The 14,869-nt window shown below is 51.8% G+C and overlaps 1 protein-coding gene across 2 annotated transcripts; it reads right to left on the bottom strand.

The window, feature by feature from the left end:
- Positions 1 to 2,280: 2,280 nt before the first annotated feature.
- Positions 2,281 to 12,858, bottom strand: elapor2a (endosome-lysosome associated apoptosis and autophagy regulator family member 2a). 2 transcript variants are annotated; one of them, XM_084673089.1, is made up of 22 exons: positions 12,602 to 12,858; positions 10,559 to 10,679; positions 9,184 to 9,373; positions 8,905 to 9,052; positions 8,599 to 8,688; positions 8,359 to 8,464; positions 8,003 to 8,155; positions 7,551 to 7,639; positions 7,202 to 7,385; positions 6,952 to 7,080; positions 6,704 to 6,794; positions 6,358 to 6,460; positions 6,104 to 6,241; positions 5,770 to 6,033; positions 5,394 to 5,567; positions 5,137 to 5,317; positions 4,962 to 5,058; positions 4,726 to 4,827; positions 3,607 to 3,733; positions 3,311 to 3,489; positions 2,737 to 2,908; positions 2,281 to 2,614 (listed from the first exon to the last, which is right to left on the bottom strand). In XM_084673089.1, the coding sequence occupies exons 1-22, from the start codon at positions 12,695 to 12,697 to the stop codon at positions 2,546 to 2,548; spliced, it is 3,003 nt and encodes a 1,000-aa protein (XP_084529215.1). In that variant the 5' UTR covers positions 12,698 to 12,858; the 3' UTR covers positions 2,281 to 2,545. The 2 variants fall into 2 exon arrangements, with proteins under 2 accessions (XP_084529215.1, XP_084529216.1); XM_084673090.1 differs by having other exon boundaries at positions 7,202 to 7,382.
- Between the last annotated feature and the right edge of the window lie 2,011 nt (positions 12,859 to 14,869).

Below are 14,869 nucleotides of genomic sequence, written 5' to 3'. Positions count from 1 at the left end.
CCGGGAATGTCTATTGTCGTTGTGGTGCAGGGGTGAGGAGGGAGGAAGGGAGACGAGGTTAGAAGGGATGGAGGGAGAAGGGGCGAGAGGGAATGAAGGGATGGAGGGAGAAGGGGCGAGAGGATGAAGGGACGGAGGGAGAGGGGCGGGGGGGTATGCCGATTGGAGTTGGCCCAGATGGAGGGGACTTTGCAGAGTTGTCCCCTTTCCTCTGCCCCAAGCCCTCCACTCGCAAGTAAGGCACTTAACCTTAATTCTCCTCTCAGTCAGTCCAGTCACCTATCTTGGACTTCCAACTAGTATGGTTTCCTAGTTTCTCTCTCCCTTGCTCGCTCACTCTCTCCCTGTTCTTTGGAACTTGTTGCTGTGTTTGGCTGAGCCAAGACCACTTAAGCCAGGCCAGAAGACCCAAAGCCCCTTCCAACAGCCATACCCCCACACACACTGATCTGGGAGCCCCTGCATATCTAACGGGTATGTAACGGACGTGGTCCTGCAAGCTCCGCCAAGACATACTGGCCAATGTATACTCCCACTGGGAGTCGAACCTGCCACCTCTCGACTTCCAAGCGCAACCACTACCAACTACACCAAAGAAAAGCTAGCTATTCGTTGACGCGGGTGGACCATGACATACCTGAGGAGTGAGTTTCACCAGTTCACACCGGTTACACGTCTCTCTCACACACACACACCAACAATTTGGCCTCACAACAGCAGATGTCTGAAAGAGGGGAGGTGGAGAAGGAGACTGTGTGCACGGAAACAGTGGAGGACAGAAAATAGGTGGCTGGTGGACGGAAGATGCTGGAGAGACTGAGAAACGGGGAGACAGGTAGGGAGTAAAGTCGAATAAGTCGTTCATCTAAACTTGGCGCAAAAAACACCATCTTCGTAATGGAGTTGGTACTTACGAGCATTAGCCCGGCTCTGACATACTTCTCTGATGGGATGGCTTGGCGAGTGATGTATACGTTGACGATTGTCTCATTTCACTATCCAATACAAACACATTAGGCCCATCCAGGGTGTGCCAGGTCTGCTGTGTTGACAGAAATACTCTGTCCTCCATATCCCGGCCGAGGGCAACAGGGACGGTCTCATTCTGGAAGGTAGAGGTACTCACCAGACGAGAACATGTGACAAAGACCAAGCCTCTCCGTGGTCCAATCAAAGGGTCGCGTCGAACTCTGGGAGGCGGCCAATCACAAAGCAATAGTGCCGTGCTCACAATGCGTGCAATAACGAGGACACGATGACATCTTAATAAACAATAACAAGTGAACAGCTGCTGTTGTCTGCTGAATCTGTGTGTCTGCGCTCCCTAATGTCCACTAAACCATATGTCCTCCTTACTCATAACAACGGTTCAGGTCATGGGAAATGGGAGAGACAGAGATAGAGGTTAGCAGGTGGAAGAGAGACAGAGAGATCTGCTAAGGTGATGAGTGAGGGGGCAGTATGGCAGTACAACTGTTCAGTGTTTGCCGGTCAAGGATGCCAGTCCATGAGCTCTCTGAACAAGGATGGTTCCCCCATTCAACTTTTGGGAGCCTTTCTCCTGCTAGGGTAGCACAGACGCCATGCGTGTGTGAGAAAGTATGTAGTCAAGATGAAAAGAAAAAGGATGGGCAAAGGGGAGATAGGAGGGAAAGAGGAAAGAAAGAACAGGCAGGAGATGGGGGGGGAGTTGGAGCAGTATGGAAACGTGTGCACCGCTGCCCTCTAGAGGTGAATCCGGTGACACGCACCCGGGTAGATCTATTCGCGCGGATTCCAGAGTAAGAGGCCTGCGGAACCCAAACAGCGGAGAAGAATGAGACGGACGCGAGCATACAGAAAAACAAGGATCATTTATTTCTTCTTCTACGACAGTTCCACAGTCAGAACCACAGTCCCTCAGTCTGTGCTATTCAGCATCTCCGTTCCCGATTCAAGTAGCAGATGCAGGACCACACCTCCCATCACCATGCGCTTCATCAACCCAAAGTTCCAATACAAACACATAATAGGAGTGACGTCCACATTCGAGGGGTGTGTGTTTGTGTGTGTGTGTGTGTGTCAAAGATAAAGGGATACATAAGCATATAAAAGGGGAAAGCACCTGAGTGAAACTAAGTATGGCTGATCATTGGTATGGAATAGAGCTCGAAGCATCCCAAGCAGGCGGTGCGCCTGAGCATCTACACACCATGTGTGTCACATGAGACCAGCACACACACGGCAGCACGAGTCACACAGTCACCAGCCAAACGGCACAACGCCACTACACAACCCCCCCCCCCCCCACTCACACACACACACACACACACACACACACATGCGTCCACAGCGTCAGGGAGATGCTGCGGTACACACTCTCAGAGACGGGTCCTGAGCGAACGCGTGCGTGTGTGCGCATTCCATTTCCGTCCGCTCAGTCCGGGGTGCTGTGTCGAAAGAGTCTCCACTGGGGTTCGGATGTTGTGGGGGGGGGGGGGGGGTCTCTCTTCTCCTTTTATTCACCTGTGCTTCCCTCGCTCCCTGACCGTCCCCCTCTCCCTCTCTACCCCCACACCAAGCCTTGTGACTGCGACGAGCTCAGCTGGACGTTCTCGTATGGATCTCCGTTTCTCTGAGGGGGCACACACACACACACACGCACACGCATCAAAACACACCCGACGCGTGAGCGAAACACTTCAAAAATGCAGCTGGGTCACCCGACAGAGCCCGGCACCCTTCTGAAGCCCTCACCTTGGACGCCATCGCTTTGAGTTTGCCCATCAGGGTGGGTTTGGAGTAGACCACCTCGTCCTCCATCTCCCCCTCGTTCTCCTCCCCCTCCATCACAGCGCAGCTGTCGGCACAGGGCAGCTCGCACTCCTTATTGGCTGACATCACCAGCCGGGAGTACTTGTACTCCAACCTGTCGCATGGAGACAAATCGGCCGAGTGAACGGAGGGACGAGGCCGATACAGGAAAGAAGGAGAGAAGGAAGGACAGAAGGAGTAAAGGAAGGAAGGAAGGAAGGACAGAAGGAAGGACAGAAGGAGTAAAGGAAGAAAGGACCGAAGGAAGGACAGAAGGAGTAAAGGAAGGAAGGAAGGACAGAAGGAAGGACAGAAGGAGTAAAAGAAGGAAGGACAGAAGGAAGGACAGAAGGAGTAAAGGAAGGAAGGACAGAAGGAAGGACAGAAGGAAGGACAGAAGGAAGGACAGAAGGAAGGACGGAAGGAAGGAAGGAAGGAAGGAAGGAAGGAAGGAAGGAAGGAAGGAAGGAAGGAAGGACAGTAATGAATCCCTGCGTGACTGCGGGGATGAGAACACCTCTTGTTTTTCTTCCAGAAGAAGCACGTGACAGAGATGAGCAGCGCGGCAGAGAAGGCTCCTAGCCCCGCCCCCAGGTGGATCCAGAAGTCCATGCTCTCACACGGCCAACTCTTCTTGTCAGGCAGGGCCACGCCCCCCACACACAGCTTTGGTTCGGTCCACATAAACAGCAGGTCCTGGGGAGTCACACACACACCCAGAGAGAACCGTGTTAGGTCATTATTATGATATTAAGTGTAGCTTGAAAGGAATAGTTCAGTGATTGAGCTCCTCGCACACACACACACACACACCTGTTGTCCTCCCTTGCAGGCGCCGTCTATCTGGTGGTAGTCTGCCTCGGTGCAGCGAGGACACGCCCCTGAACTCTCCCACAGGAAGTGAAACGTGCAGCCGTCACACGTCCCCGCCGGACAGTGGCTGCAACGGAAACACGATGCCCAGTCACTCCACCCAGACACAGCTGCTACAGACACAGACACCGTCCACAACTCCACTTGACAACACTTCAACAAATGTCATAAAACGCCCCCCCCCTTTCGCCTTCCGCCAGCTCCCTGCTCTGTGGGGCCAGTAGCTACGACGGATCTTCACCAGCCCCCCCTCACCCTTCCTCATCTCCTCCCTCCGTCTGAACACGGCTCAGACCGGCAGAGCGCGGAGGCTGCGCCGTCACGGCGAGCGGACACTTGTTGCGAGGGAGAGGAGGGAGGGGAGGGAAGCTGGGACGCGCTCATCATCGTTAGCGCTAATGTGATCTGCCATGGGGAGGTGGGGAGGTGGGGAGGAGGGGGGGATTCTTAGCTGACAGCAGACCCTAATGTTCCTAATGACAGACACCCTCCTGTGTGTTTTAGCCCCCCCTCCCCCACACCTATCAAACCACCGCGGGGGGGGGGCTCAAGAGTTCCTGCTGAGTAAAGTCTGCAGCTCGTCTCCTGTCTCTGACTTGGGTTGGGATGGAGCCAGTGTTGCTCCCTTACACTGGCTGGGGCTCCTCTGAGCAGGGGGCGACGAAAAGGGGGGGTTGGGGGAATGGGGGGGGTTGGATACATAGTCAAACTGGGGTGCGTTTCCCGAAAGCATCTTAAGCCTAAGTCGATCGCAGAATCCATCGTAGGACGAATCTTAGTTTTACGGGCCGTTCCCAAAGACATCATAGCTAAAGTGTCTGTTGAAAATTCGTAGCTCTATAAAGCGCATAGATTACCCTATTCCTTACGGGCATGTTAGGGAAACGCACGTAAGAAATATCGATGGTTTCGTTTTTTGCTCGATCGTTGCTACGATCCATCGTTATCGGGAAACGCACCCCTGTTTGCTAGTGACCGTCAGGCCAGGGAAGGGAGGGGTGAGAACAGACAGACAGACAGACAGACAGACAGACAGACAGACAGACAGACAGAAGGTACCTAGGCACCACGAGCTCTCCTTGCGTGCTCTTCGTGGGGCTACAGCGAAGCGTCAACACCACGCTACGGCCCGCATCGCATGACGAGGTGGCCTCCAGGGAGCTAGCCGGGAGAAACGCACCAGATGGGGGGGGGGGGGGGAAGACAAAAGAACAAACAATCAGCGTCGAGGAGGAATCCAGACCGAGGGGGAAGGAAGCATCTGCAGTGTGGCGACCACGTCAGAAGGGGCCTACCGGTAGAAGAAGTTGACGTCGGGGACGTTGCTGGAGGTCCGGGGGAACAACTCCGGACTCGCTCGCACTCTCCCCAGGGTACTCTCCACTGTAGCTCCTACAGGAACAACACACACACACTGGCATGGATCCATCTGTGCGCGCGCGTGCGCGTGTGCGCCTCCCATGTACCAACCTAGGAAAGTGTCCGCTAGACTGATGGACTGCGAGGAGAGAGCTGTGTTCAAGCCCCTCCCACTGGCGGGGATGATCGTCGATTGGCAGATGAAAGTCTTCACGGCGTTGGCCTGTTCGCCGATCTGGTAGTCGGAGCCGGATATGTCCGTCACGTTGTCGGTACACACAGCCCTCCCGCCCTGAGGGGAGGAGGCAAAGGGGTTGGAACAGAGCGGGGAGGCAAGGGGACGGACCGGTGCGTGTGCGTGCGTGTACCTCTCCCCCACACAGGCTGATGTTGAACAGGTGGTAGAACTTGGTTCCTTTGGAGGTGAAGCTGGGTCCGACCATGGTGGTGGCCACGGGAGCCAGGGAGCTGTAGTCGAAACTCAGAGTCACGTTGCCGTCCGAGTGGGAGAACAGACAGTCGCTGTAGCATACGCGGTGCTCCTGCGCGCACACACACACACACACACAGACCACACACGTTAGCACTAAGCAATCAAGTCGAAATGATTCCTACAGATAACAATAGAGCGCGCACACAGTTTACCACAAAGCAATTCCATTCAAACTATTCCCACAAAAGGTTAGCATTGCGCAATCGGCTTAACAATTCCTACAGAACAATAGCACACCCACACCCACACACCTTGTTGCTCTTGCTGGCTGGTCCGCAGGGCTTGCAAGCCCCGATCCCGGGGGCTGAGTGGGGGATGAGGTGCGTGTTGAGGGGGCACTCGGTACACTGGCTGGTGCGTGTGTCGATGTAGTGCCCCAGGGGGCAGGGCACACACAGGGAGCTGGAGGGCAGGGCGCTGAGGGCGCACGCCCGGCACTCGGACGCCACCCCGTCCAGCGCGTTGCTCACCAAGATGGAGTAGATGCGCACCTGGTCGTTGACGTGGTGACGTTCCTGGAGGAGGGGCTGAGTGGCATCACTGTCCTCTCTCTCTCTGTGTGTGTGTGTGTGTGTGTGTGCTCACCTCATAGGGTTGGTTGGTCCTTTGGAAGGCCCAGGTGTACGACACGGAGGCGTTCCTGGTCATGACGTGCGTGTACGACTGCTTCTCTTTGTTGCCCTCCCACGACTCCACCACGGTTGTGGCCTTCCTGTTGGCGTCCTGGGCCACAGAGAGGGCGTCTTCAGACAGCTTTCACGGAACACTTGGAAGCCGCCGTGTTAGAACCGGCGTGTTGGGAGGGATGCGAGGCGTGCGTGTTTGAAAGGAGCTCTCACCATCATGAAGTAGAGCTCGCAGTCTGCCTGGCACACCATGTCGAACACGAAGGTGATGCGTCCAAACTCTGACCCGGAACCCTCCGCCATCGACGTGGGGAGTCTGGAGGAGAGAGAGAGACAAGAGCCGGGTTGGACGACCCTCAGACGAGAGGAGGGAGAGATGGACAGAGGGGGAGACCGAGAGTGACAGAGGAAGAGACAGAGAAAGGGTGAGAGAGAGATATGTAGAGAGATGGACAGAGAGATATATATATATATATATATATCGAGAGAGAGAGAGAGATCGAGAGAGAGAGAGAGAGAGTGAGCGAGCGAGCGAGCGAGCGAGAGCGTTGACACTCACTTGAATCCTGGAACGTGGATGTTGAGGATGAGATAATCATTATCGGAGCCCCCTGCCCCATTGTGGATGTGATCCCCCGCCACCTCCCACCCTGAAACAGAGGACACACACACACCGCTTGAAAGCACAAAAACAAATCCGGCTTCGTGGTTGCCTTGAAACGGTCTCGTGTCCTGCAGGGTGAAAAGAAAAGGCTGTTCTCCGGCAGACGGCGCCCTCTAGCGTTGGAGGACGGGAGCGGCACCCACCATTCATGTTGTCACACTTGGTGTTGCCCACGTTGAAGCAGGAGGTCTTCATGTTGGCTGGGAGGACGTTCCACCACTTGTACTGGTAGCCCAAAACAGGCTCAGTACCGGCTGGACAGGGCTTGCAAGCTGGGGAGAGGGGAGGAAGGGAAGCTTCAGTACATCGATCAAACGTTTAAGAAACCAAGCCCCCACCCAAAAGATGTTGGGACGACATGAGGACGGAGAGCGCTTGCGGTGCGGTCGTCACCTTTGACCCCGTCGGAGTAGGTCCCGGGGGGGCAGGGCGAACACGTGGCTGTGTCGTTGTTGTAGAAACCAGGGTTGCAGGGGGGGCAGGGCTCCCGTTTGCCGCTAGGGGGCAGCGGCATGGCTCCGTCCACACCTTCCAGACAGATCTGAGGCTTGATCCACTTATAGATGACCTGGGTCTGCTGCACACACACACGCACGCACGCAGACCCAGAATGGAGGGTCAGGACCCGGCAGAGCCAAGATGGAGGAACAGGGGGCCAGGAAAGGACATGGAGAGCCACGCGGACGTGATGGAAACAGACGGTGGGGTGACGAGGGAGGGAGGGCTGTGGGAGGGGTCTCACCTTGCCCTCCTTGTCACAGGGGGTGTGGATCTGGAAGTAGTCCTTGACGGAGCAGGGAGGTCGCTCTCGGCATTCAGCAGAGCCCTCAGCTAAGGGGCAGATATACAGCTATTAAGCATATACTGCACCAGAAAGCATCGGTGTCACTGCACAACATTGCGCGTGCGAGAGCCGGTGTCAAAGCATGCTTTTCTCCCCAGCCTCCAATGTCACAGGAATGGCATCAATAATATAGTAGTCACACAAACAGTCATTGTCTTCCCTGTAGGGGGAGAAGCAGGAGAGGAGACTTATCTCAGGGGACAGGGCACAGATGTGTGAAACTGGGACACAACGTACACCGAGTAGGATATACTGTCCTGGCTCCGTGCTGCAATGCGACTGAATATGCAGCTCCAGCCCACCAACATTACCCAGGTGTGTATGTGTGTGTGGGGGGGGGGGGGACCTACGGGCGTACTGAGTGGAGTTTTGGCAGGGGGTGCAGGAGCTGGCTCCTTGGCCAGAGAAGGTGTCTCGAGGGCAGGGTTCACAGGAGGACGAGCCTGGGGTCCGACTGAAAGTGCCGGGCTTACAGGGGAAACACTCGGATGTGTACGCCACACCTGAGACAGACACAGAGGGAGGGGTTTGTCAAAGGTCAACACACCTCAGCTGAGAGAGAGAGAGAGAGAGAGAGAGAGAGAGAGAGAGAGAGAGAGAGAGAGAGAGAGAGAGAGAGAGAGAGAGAGAGAGAGAGAGAGAGAGAGAGAGAGAGAGAGAGAGAGAGAGAGAGAGAGAGAGAGAGAGAGAGAAAGAGAGATCATACCTTCGATTTGGACTTGCTTCAGAAGGACGGGTTTTACTACTTTGGATCCCATTAGCATCCCTGCAGTCCTCCAGTATAGGATGTTAGTGCCGGACTTTAATTTTACCTGGGACACACACACACACACACACACACACACACACACAGAGAGATTATCATGCAGTTGCCTCTCCGGACACTAGAGGGTGCTATAGTCTTTTATGAGGCTCACACACACACACACAGACAGACAGCTCTTACGGTGTGTGTGGCCCATTCCCCGTGGCTTGTGAGCTTGACCCTCTTGTTATCAGCTGTCTCGTCCATCTCCTGACACTGATCATTCTGGATCTGAGAAACACCACACCCGCCCGTCAGTCACCTCAGCTCTTCATCACTGTCAGAGACAATAACCTCGTTCCTCCTGCACACAACTCACTACCTCCCTCAGTCTCATCCACGTCATCCGTGAGTCCTCAGACCCATCAATCAAGAAATCCCTCCCACTCACGAGCATCTTCATTGTGGCTGAATGTTTCACGACCATTTGGGAATGCAGACACTCACAAAGAAGTGGAACATGAGGTTGCTGTCTGGGTACTGGTACTGGAAGGAGACCTGCCCCTGCTTCTTCAGATGGACGGCGTAGATGAGGGAGACGGTACACTCGTCCCTGTTGGACTCCAGATAGCCGCCCTGGGGGACCCACGATGAACTGGGGAACACAGAGGGGACAGGCTGACGACACAGCGCTTTCACCGGCGCCGTCTCGCGCACGCAGACATGCGCGTCAAGAGTAAACGGAAAACAGCAAAGGCGCGTGCGCACCCGCTCCCCTACGCTCACCTGTTGCAGGTGACACTGTCGTCCCCGTGGGGACTGTTGTCGAGGTGGGTTGCCAGGCTGCTGAAGCCCGCCGGGATGGCGTCCCATTGGTCGAAGCGGACTCCGCTGCCGAGGGAGTAGCTTCCTGCGGCGCATAGGGTGCATTCCTGGGCCGTCATCTCGAGGAACTCCCCCGCCGCGCACGAGAATGCTGGGGGGGGGGGGGGGGCAATCATATCAATCATCAATGGAGACCTCAAACAATGACAGCGATGGTTTCCATTCTGTTCCATTCAGGCCACATTATAGTAGGCAATGCTAATCACAGACACATTTGGGCTCTCCGCTCAAGTTACGGCACGATTAGTGGTCAGATGTCTAACAGCATAAAGTACACACAGCCACACTCTACTTGCACAAACACACAACACGCCACCCGTATGCCGCTCCTCAACATAACTAAGAGCACCATCACTCTGGTTTTCACATCCTGTGAGGGTTTTGGGCATCTGATTGAAGGTGCGTGTGTTCAAATGCATTGCTGCATGTGACAACAATACTTTTTTTCTACATTTCCCATGTCTGCCAATGCCTTGACAAAACCTGTGACAGAAATTTATCATCCCCGACCTAATCCACTCACACATTCTTACCCGACACAGAAACAATAACAGCTTTCAACGTTTGTACCCGCGTGTGTGGCGGGCTGGGGTTAAGGCACAGCCTAATGGACGACCAACACCTGTCTTGTGGAACAATACTATCTTCCACATCTCTGACATCTCCCTTTCCGCGTGTCAGCTGCATTGCCCACGCATGCCAGGGAGAAGGAAGCAGAGACGAAAATCCAGAGAACTGGTCCAACAGCATGACTGACTGAAGCGAGCCACCAGAGGGTTAGCCTTTCATGTTAGCACTCAGCATATTTGAATGAGGCATAGATTGGCAGAATTACAGGCATCACAGCTCGTTGGGAACATCGCTCTTGGGGTGTCTACGACATGAATCACATCTTTCATCAGGGGATCTGAGATGATCAGTGAGGCCCGTGACGTCTGCCCGAGCTGAGATGGGGCATTTTTGGTCAACCTGAAGGAGAAGGATCTGTGGTGAAGAGCAGTTTGGTATGTTTTGAAAAGGGTGTCTTGACAGCAAAGGGTCAACCCAGTCTCCAGACATGCAGTAAAAGTGTCTGGAACAGTGTTCTTGTCTAAGGTTAATGGCCAGGGGTCGTGCTCTTTGGTTGGCTGGAAAAGAGCCAAGGAGAGCCAATCAAGCTGCGGTGGGAGGAAATTCCACCCTGCTGATAAGAGGGTGTGGGAAATAAAGCCCTCCTCTGAAACTGACAGGCCCACCAACACACAGTCATTCACATACACCCACACAAACAACTTACTGCATTCTGTCCCTTTCACCGGCAGAGGAAGGTCTTCACAGAATCCTGGGATTTGTGGGATTGCTACCCTCCACCGCGAGCCTGTACCGTCACACTCTGTATACTCGTAGTAGTAGTCAGCCTGTAACACACACACACACACACACGGTTAGTCTCGACCTGTCTTTCACAAAGGTCTAAGCTCTTCAAAGCACACCTGGGCTCCTAGTGACTGGGAGGTAGCCTCCAACTGGTGCAAATACTCCAGACAAATGAAGTTATTGGAAGTCTCTTTGGGTGAACGTCTGTTAAATGACTTAAATGTAATGGAAAAGCGAGAGAGAGAGAGAGAGAGAGAGAGAGAGAGAGATTCAGCTCAGACAGCCCAATAAACAGAAACACCAGACAGAGGTCTCCACCAAAAATACTGAGTCATATCCTCCTCCTCCTTCTATCGCTCTCCACACCCGCTTCCCTGCCCTGGGTACACTCGATTCTATTGCCATGGCAATGAGAAGTGGGACACAATGGCTTCTGGGTCAGTGAGGCAGGTGCGACAGACCTGACGATGAACAAACCTACCAGGTAGGAGAGTAGCATGACCTGAGCACAGCGTTGTGTCCCTCCCTCCCTCCATCCCCTCATACATTTACATTATATTGCATTTAATCATTTAGCAGACGCTCTTATCCAGAGTACAGGGACATTCCCCCCGAGGCAAGTAGGGTAAAGTGCCTTGCCCAAGGACACACCGTCATTTGGCACAGCCGGGAATCGAACCTTCTGATCACCAGCCCGATTCCCTAACTGCTCAACCACCTGACTCATAGAGGAGCGACTGTGGCCTTGTTAACCCCAAATCTTCTGAAACATTCCTGTTCGGACCCGAGAGCTGGGCTAGCCAGCAGATCTGAGATGGTCGAGCCAAACCACCTTGTATGATGCAGCAGATTGATGGTCTGGGAGAAATACAAACTGTCACTCTGATTGGTTCTTCTAGATGTTTATGTGTCACTCCAATGTAGTCACTTAAGAGCATTGATCAATGGCCATAAATACATTATTTATGACACAATGTTCCCTGCTTTAAATTCATTTCCTGTATCATGTGATATATATGATGTAGGCTACCCATGGAATGAATCTGAATATATTTACCATACTCTGTAATATCAGCCTGGTTGGTCATAGGTTTTTGGGAGCATGTCTTCTGATTATGCATTTGAAACCACTACTATACCTATAACAGAAACGCAATGGCTCAGAGTCACCCCTAGACCCTGTGTAGAAGTGCCCTGTGGCTGAGCGTGACATAATAAGTTGTTGCCGGGTTAAGGCTGTGGGCTGTGAGGTGCTGAGTGGAGCGGAGTGAGTCTGGGAGAGAGGAAGGCTGAACCAGGCAGGAAACTGATAACAACTCAGCTTCAAGAGGTGCGAAAGTAAACATTAACCAGACGGATCAAGCACAACCGTTTTACACGCACATATAGTGCTAAACACGGAACCCTGTAGACAATTCCAACAGTAACCCCAATTAACAACGTAAACTAAATCTATATTTACAGATTAGTAAACAATAAGAAAGCATTTTGGTCAAACAAAGAGACCCTATTTCAGTGAGAAACTATGAATCATGAGGAATCTCTGCCTATTCAAATATCATTTTGAATCAGCCTTTTTACTGGCAGTAGCCTATATGCTGACATTTTGTAAGTAGCCTAACGCCAATGATGCTGACATTTCTGGATGTTTGGAAAGTTATTTTAGCTGACAGAAATCAAGAGACGATCACCTGTCTGTATGGAGTTGGATGATGCACATAGGTTTCACTAAACATAAATGCAAACCGAAATCTGTCCGGAAGTATGTCGTCAATTCTTAATCGTATTTTGCCATGGTCGATGGATTAACAAGTCCATCCGCGCTGCTCCTGTGGTCTGTGAAAGGTTTCGTTGAAGCCGTAAAGGCAAAGCCAAAGCTTATTCTTCTAAGGCAGCCTAATAAAACGCTTGCTTCTTCAGCTGTCATATTAACATTACAAACCTCGGGGCAACCTTATCTCACCTCTGTGCATTTCTGTCGTCCAATGGCCTCGACAGTCAATCGCAGCGTGCCGAGGATGAGAGCGCAACTACCGATAACCCATACTAAGGATGGCATAATAGACACCTCGGAAGAAAAAACGACGTCGAAGCGGCTTAAATAGAAACATTGAGTGGTTATTCACTCGTAAAGGCACATGTTTGTTAAATAAACAAAACCAATCTCCTCGGCTTCTAAGGCTTATTTGGTTCCCGTCTTCACCTGCTGTGATTGCGTGTAGGGACCAGGGAGTCGCTCGTGCGCGCATCTATACCGGGTGTTGACGCGCCAGTGACGTTTGTCATCACATCTATTGGCCGGGGGCGAAATGTTCATTATCATAAAAAAAGTGTTTTGTATTTATTTTGATTAACAAGAAAGACAACATGTAATTGTTTAGAAATACTGCATATTTACAATAAATCAAGTTGAGGTAGAATCACAATATTATATTATATATATAATATAATACAATATAACAATTTATATTATATTAGGCCTACAATTGAAATCATTTGTGCGAATAACACCTTGAAGAAAAATAGACAGGATTCCTCTAAAATAGTAATTTTGTTTTGACATGAATAGATATCATAGCCTAATTGTAAACAAACATTATATTTATACATTAAGGCCGGGCAAAATCAACATGCATTGTCTTATAATGGCCGCTAGAGATCACTCAAGTATGGTTTTTAAAAGATCAAATGAAAGTAGGGTATTTTACATCAGGGATTCTGCTGGCTGCACAGCGGCCTATGCAATTGTTTTGACCGACCCATATGAATACAAGCCATTAAATAGGACACCAAGTGTATAGGATGATTGGAGCAGGGTAGAAGTGAAGAGGTTTGTCAGACTGATCCGACTGGCACATGTGTGTGTGTGTGTGTGTGTGTGTGTGTGTGTGTGTGTGTGTGTGTGTGTGTTGTGTGTGTGTATGTGTGTGTGTTTGTAACACTGTTTACATTCCCAGACAAAAGACTCATGCATGTTTTATCACTGCGGTTCAATTTGTCAATTTGTGTAATGCACCCTTCACAAGGAAGCAACCATTGTGGGTGAAAGGAGGTTTGACTGGTGGATGGGGGGTGAAGGTTGAATGGCAGAGAAGGAAAAAGAGAAACGGAAAGAAAGAGTGAGTGAGTGAGTGCATATTTATGTATCAGACTATTTCAGGCATAGTTGAGCTTGTGAGCATAGCGTATCAGATTTCAGGGACGCAAACAACCAGGCTCCGTCGGTCTGTCAGTTCAGACGAATGGCTTTATCAATGAGTCATGCTGTTGTATTTTTAGCCAACCCAGCTATGACAACAAACCTTATCTAATGGACACCTAACCTAAATACCACAAACAATACAGTACAAACTGTTTCTGTCCTGCTCATTTCTAAAAATTCATGAAATATGTATGCCTCGAGGCAGAACGAAAAGAAGGACTGATAAACGGATGCTTTATGTGGTTGTATGAATATTTAAATACCAGTCATCCAAGACAGTTGACCCTGTTTCCTCTATTCTCTCTCACTTCGGGTGGAGGGATGCCGGGGATCTCTCTCTCGCTCGCTCTCTCTCTCTCTCTCTCTCTCTCTCTCTCTCTCTCTCTCTCTCTCTCTCTCTCTCTCTCTCTCTCTCTCTTTGTCTCATCCAAAGCCCATCGCATACAAGTTTACCCGTAACCAGACCTCTCATGACCCTACAGAGCCACGCACCCACAACACTCTGGTGAACTCTCTTTGTACACTAACACCAGGTCCAGGGTAAGATGTGTCCTTAAGGCAGCAGTGGTGACCTTTCAGACAGCTGCATTAGTAGCTGATTCGGGGTCAGCATGTAACCAGAGCCCACAGCACGAGTGTGCCCCTGCACCAGTCTCCACCTGTCCAACAGGCTGGGAAGTACCTTTGCACGGAACCAGACACCCACACGCACCGGGCTGACGCACACGCTCACAAACATGCACAATACCCCTGACACATCACTCTCTCACTGAAAGCTTGCAGACAGGGAGTTTGGACGGTGGGGCACATAGGGGGAGTTTGAAGGGCTGACGAAGAGCCGTGTGCTCCCTTTTCCGAGTAAGAGAGAGAGAGAGAGAGAGAGAGAGAGAGAGAGAGAGAGAGAGAGAGAGAGAGAGAGAGAGAGAGAGAGAGATGTAGTGGGAAAAACAGACACAGAGAACTGTAGCGACAAAATGAGGAATGACAAGCAGAGCTCTGGAGTGAGCGGGACATCTTAGGCACTTCTGA

This window comes from Hypomesus nipponensis, chromosome 14 (assembly GCF_054491055.1).
Source record: "Hypomesus nipponensis isolate SF chromosome 14, ASM5449105v1, whole genome shotgun sequence".
Taxonomy (NCBI): Eukaryota; Metazoa; Chordata; class Actinopteri; order Osmeriformes; family Osmeridae; genus Hypomesus; species Hypomesus nipponensis.
Note: the sequence above shows the minus strand (reverse complement) of the source record. Positions and strands in the feature narration are given on the sequence as shown.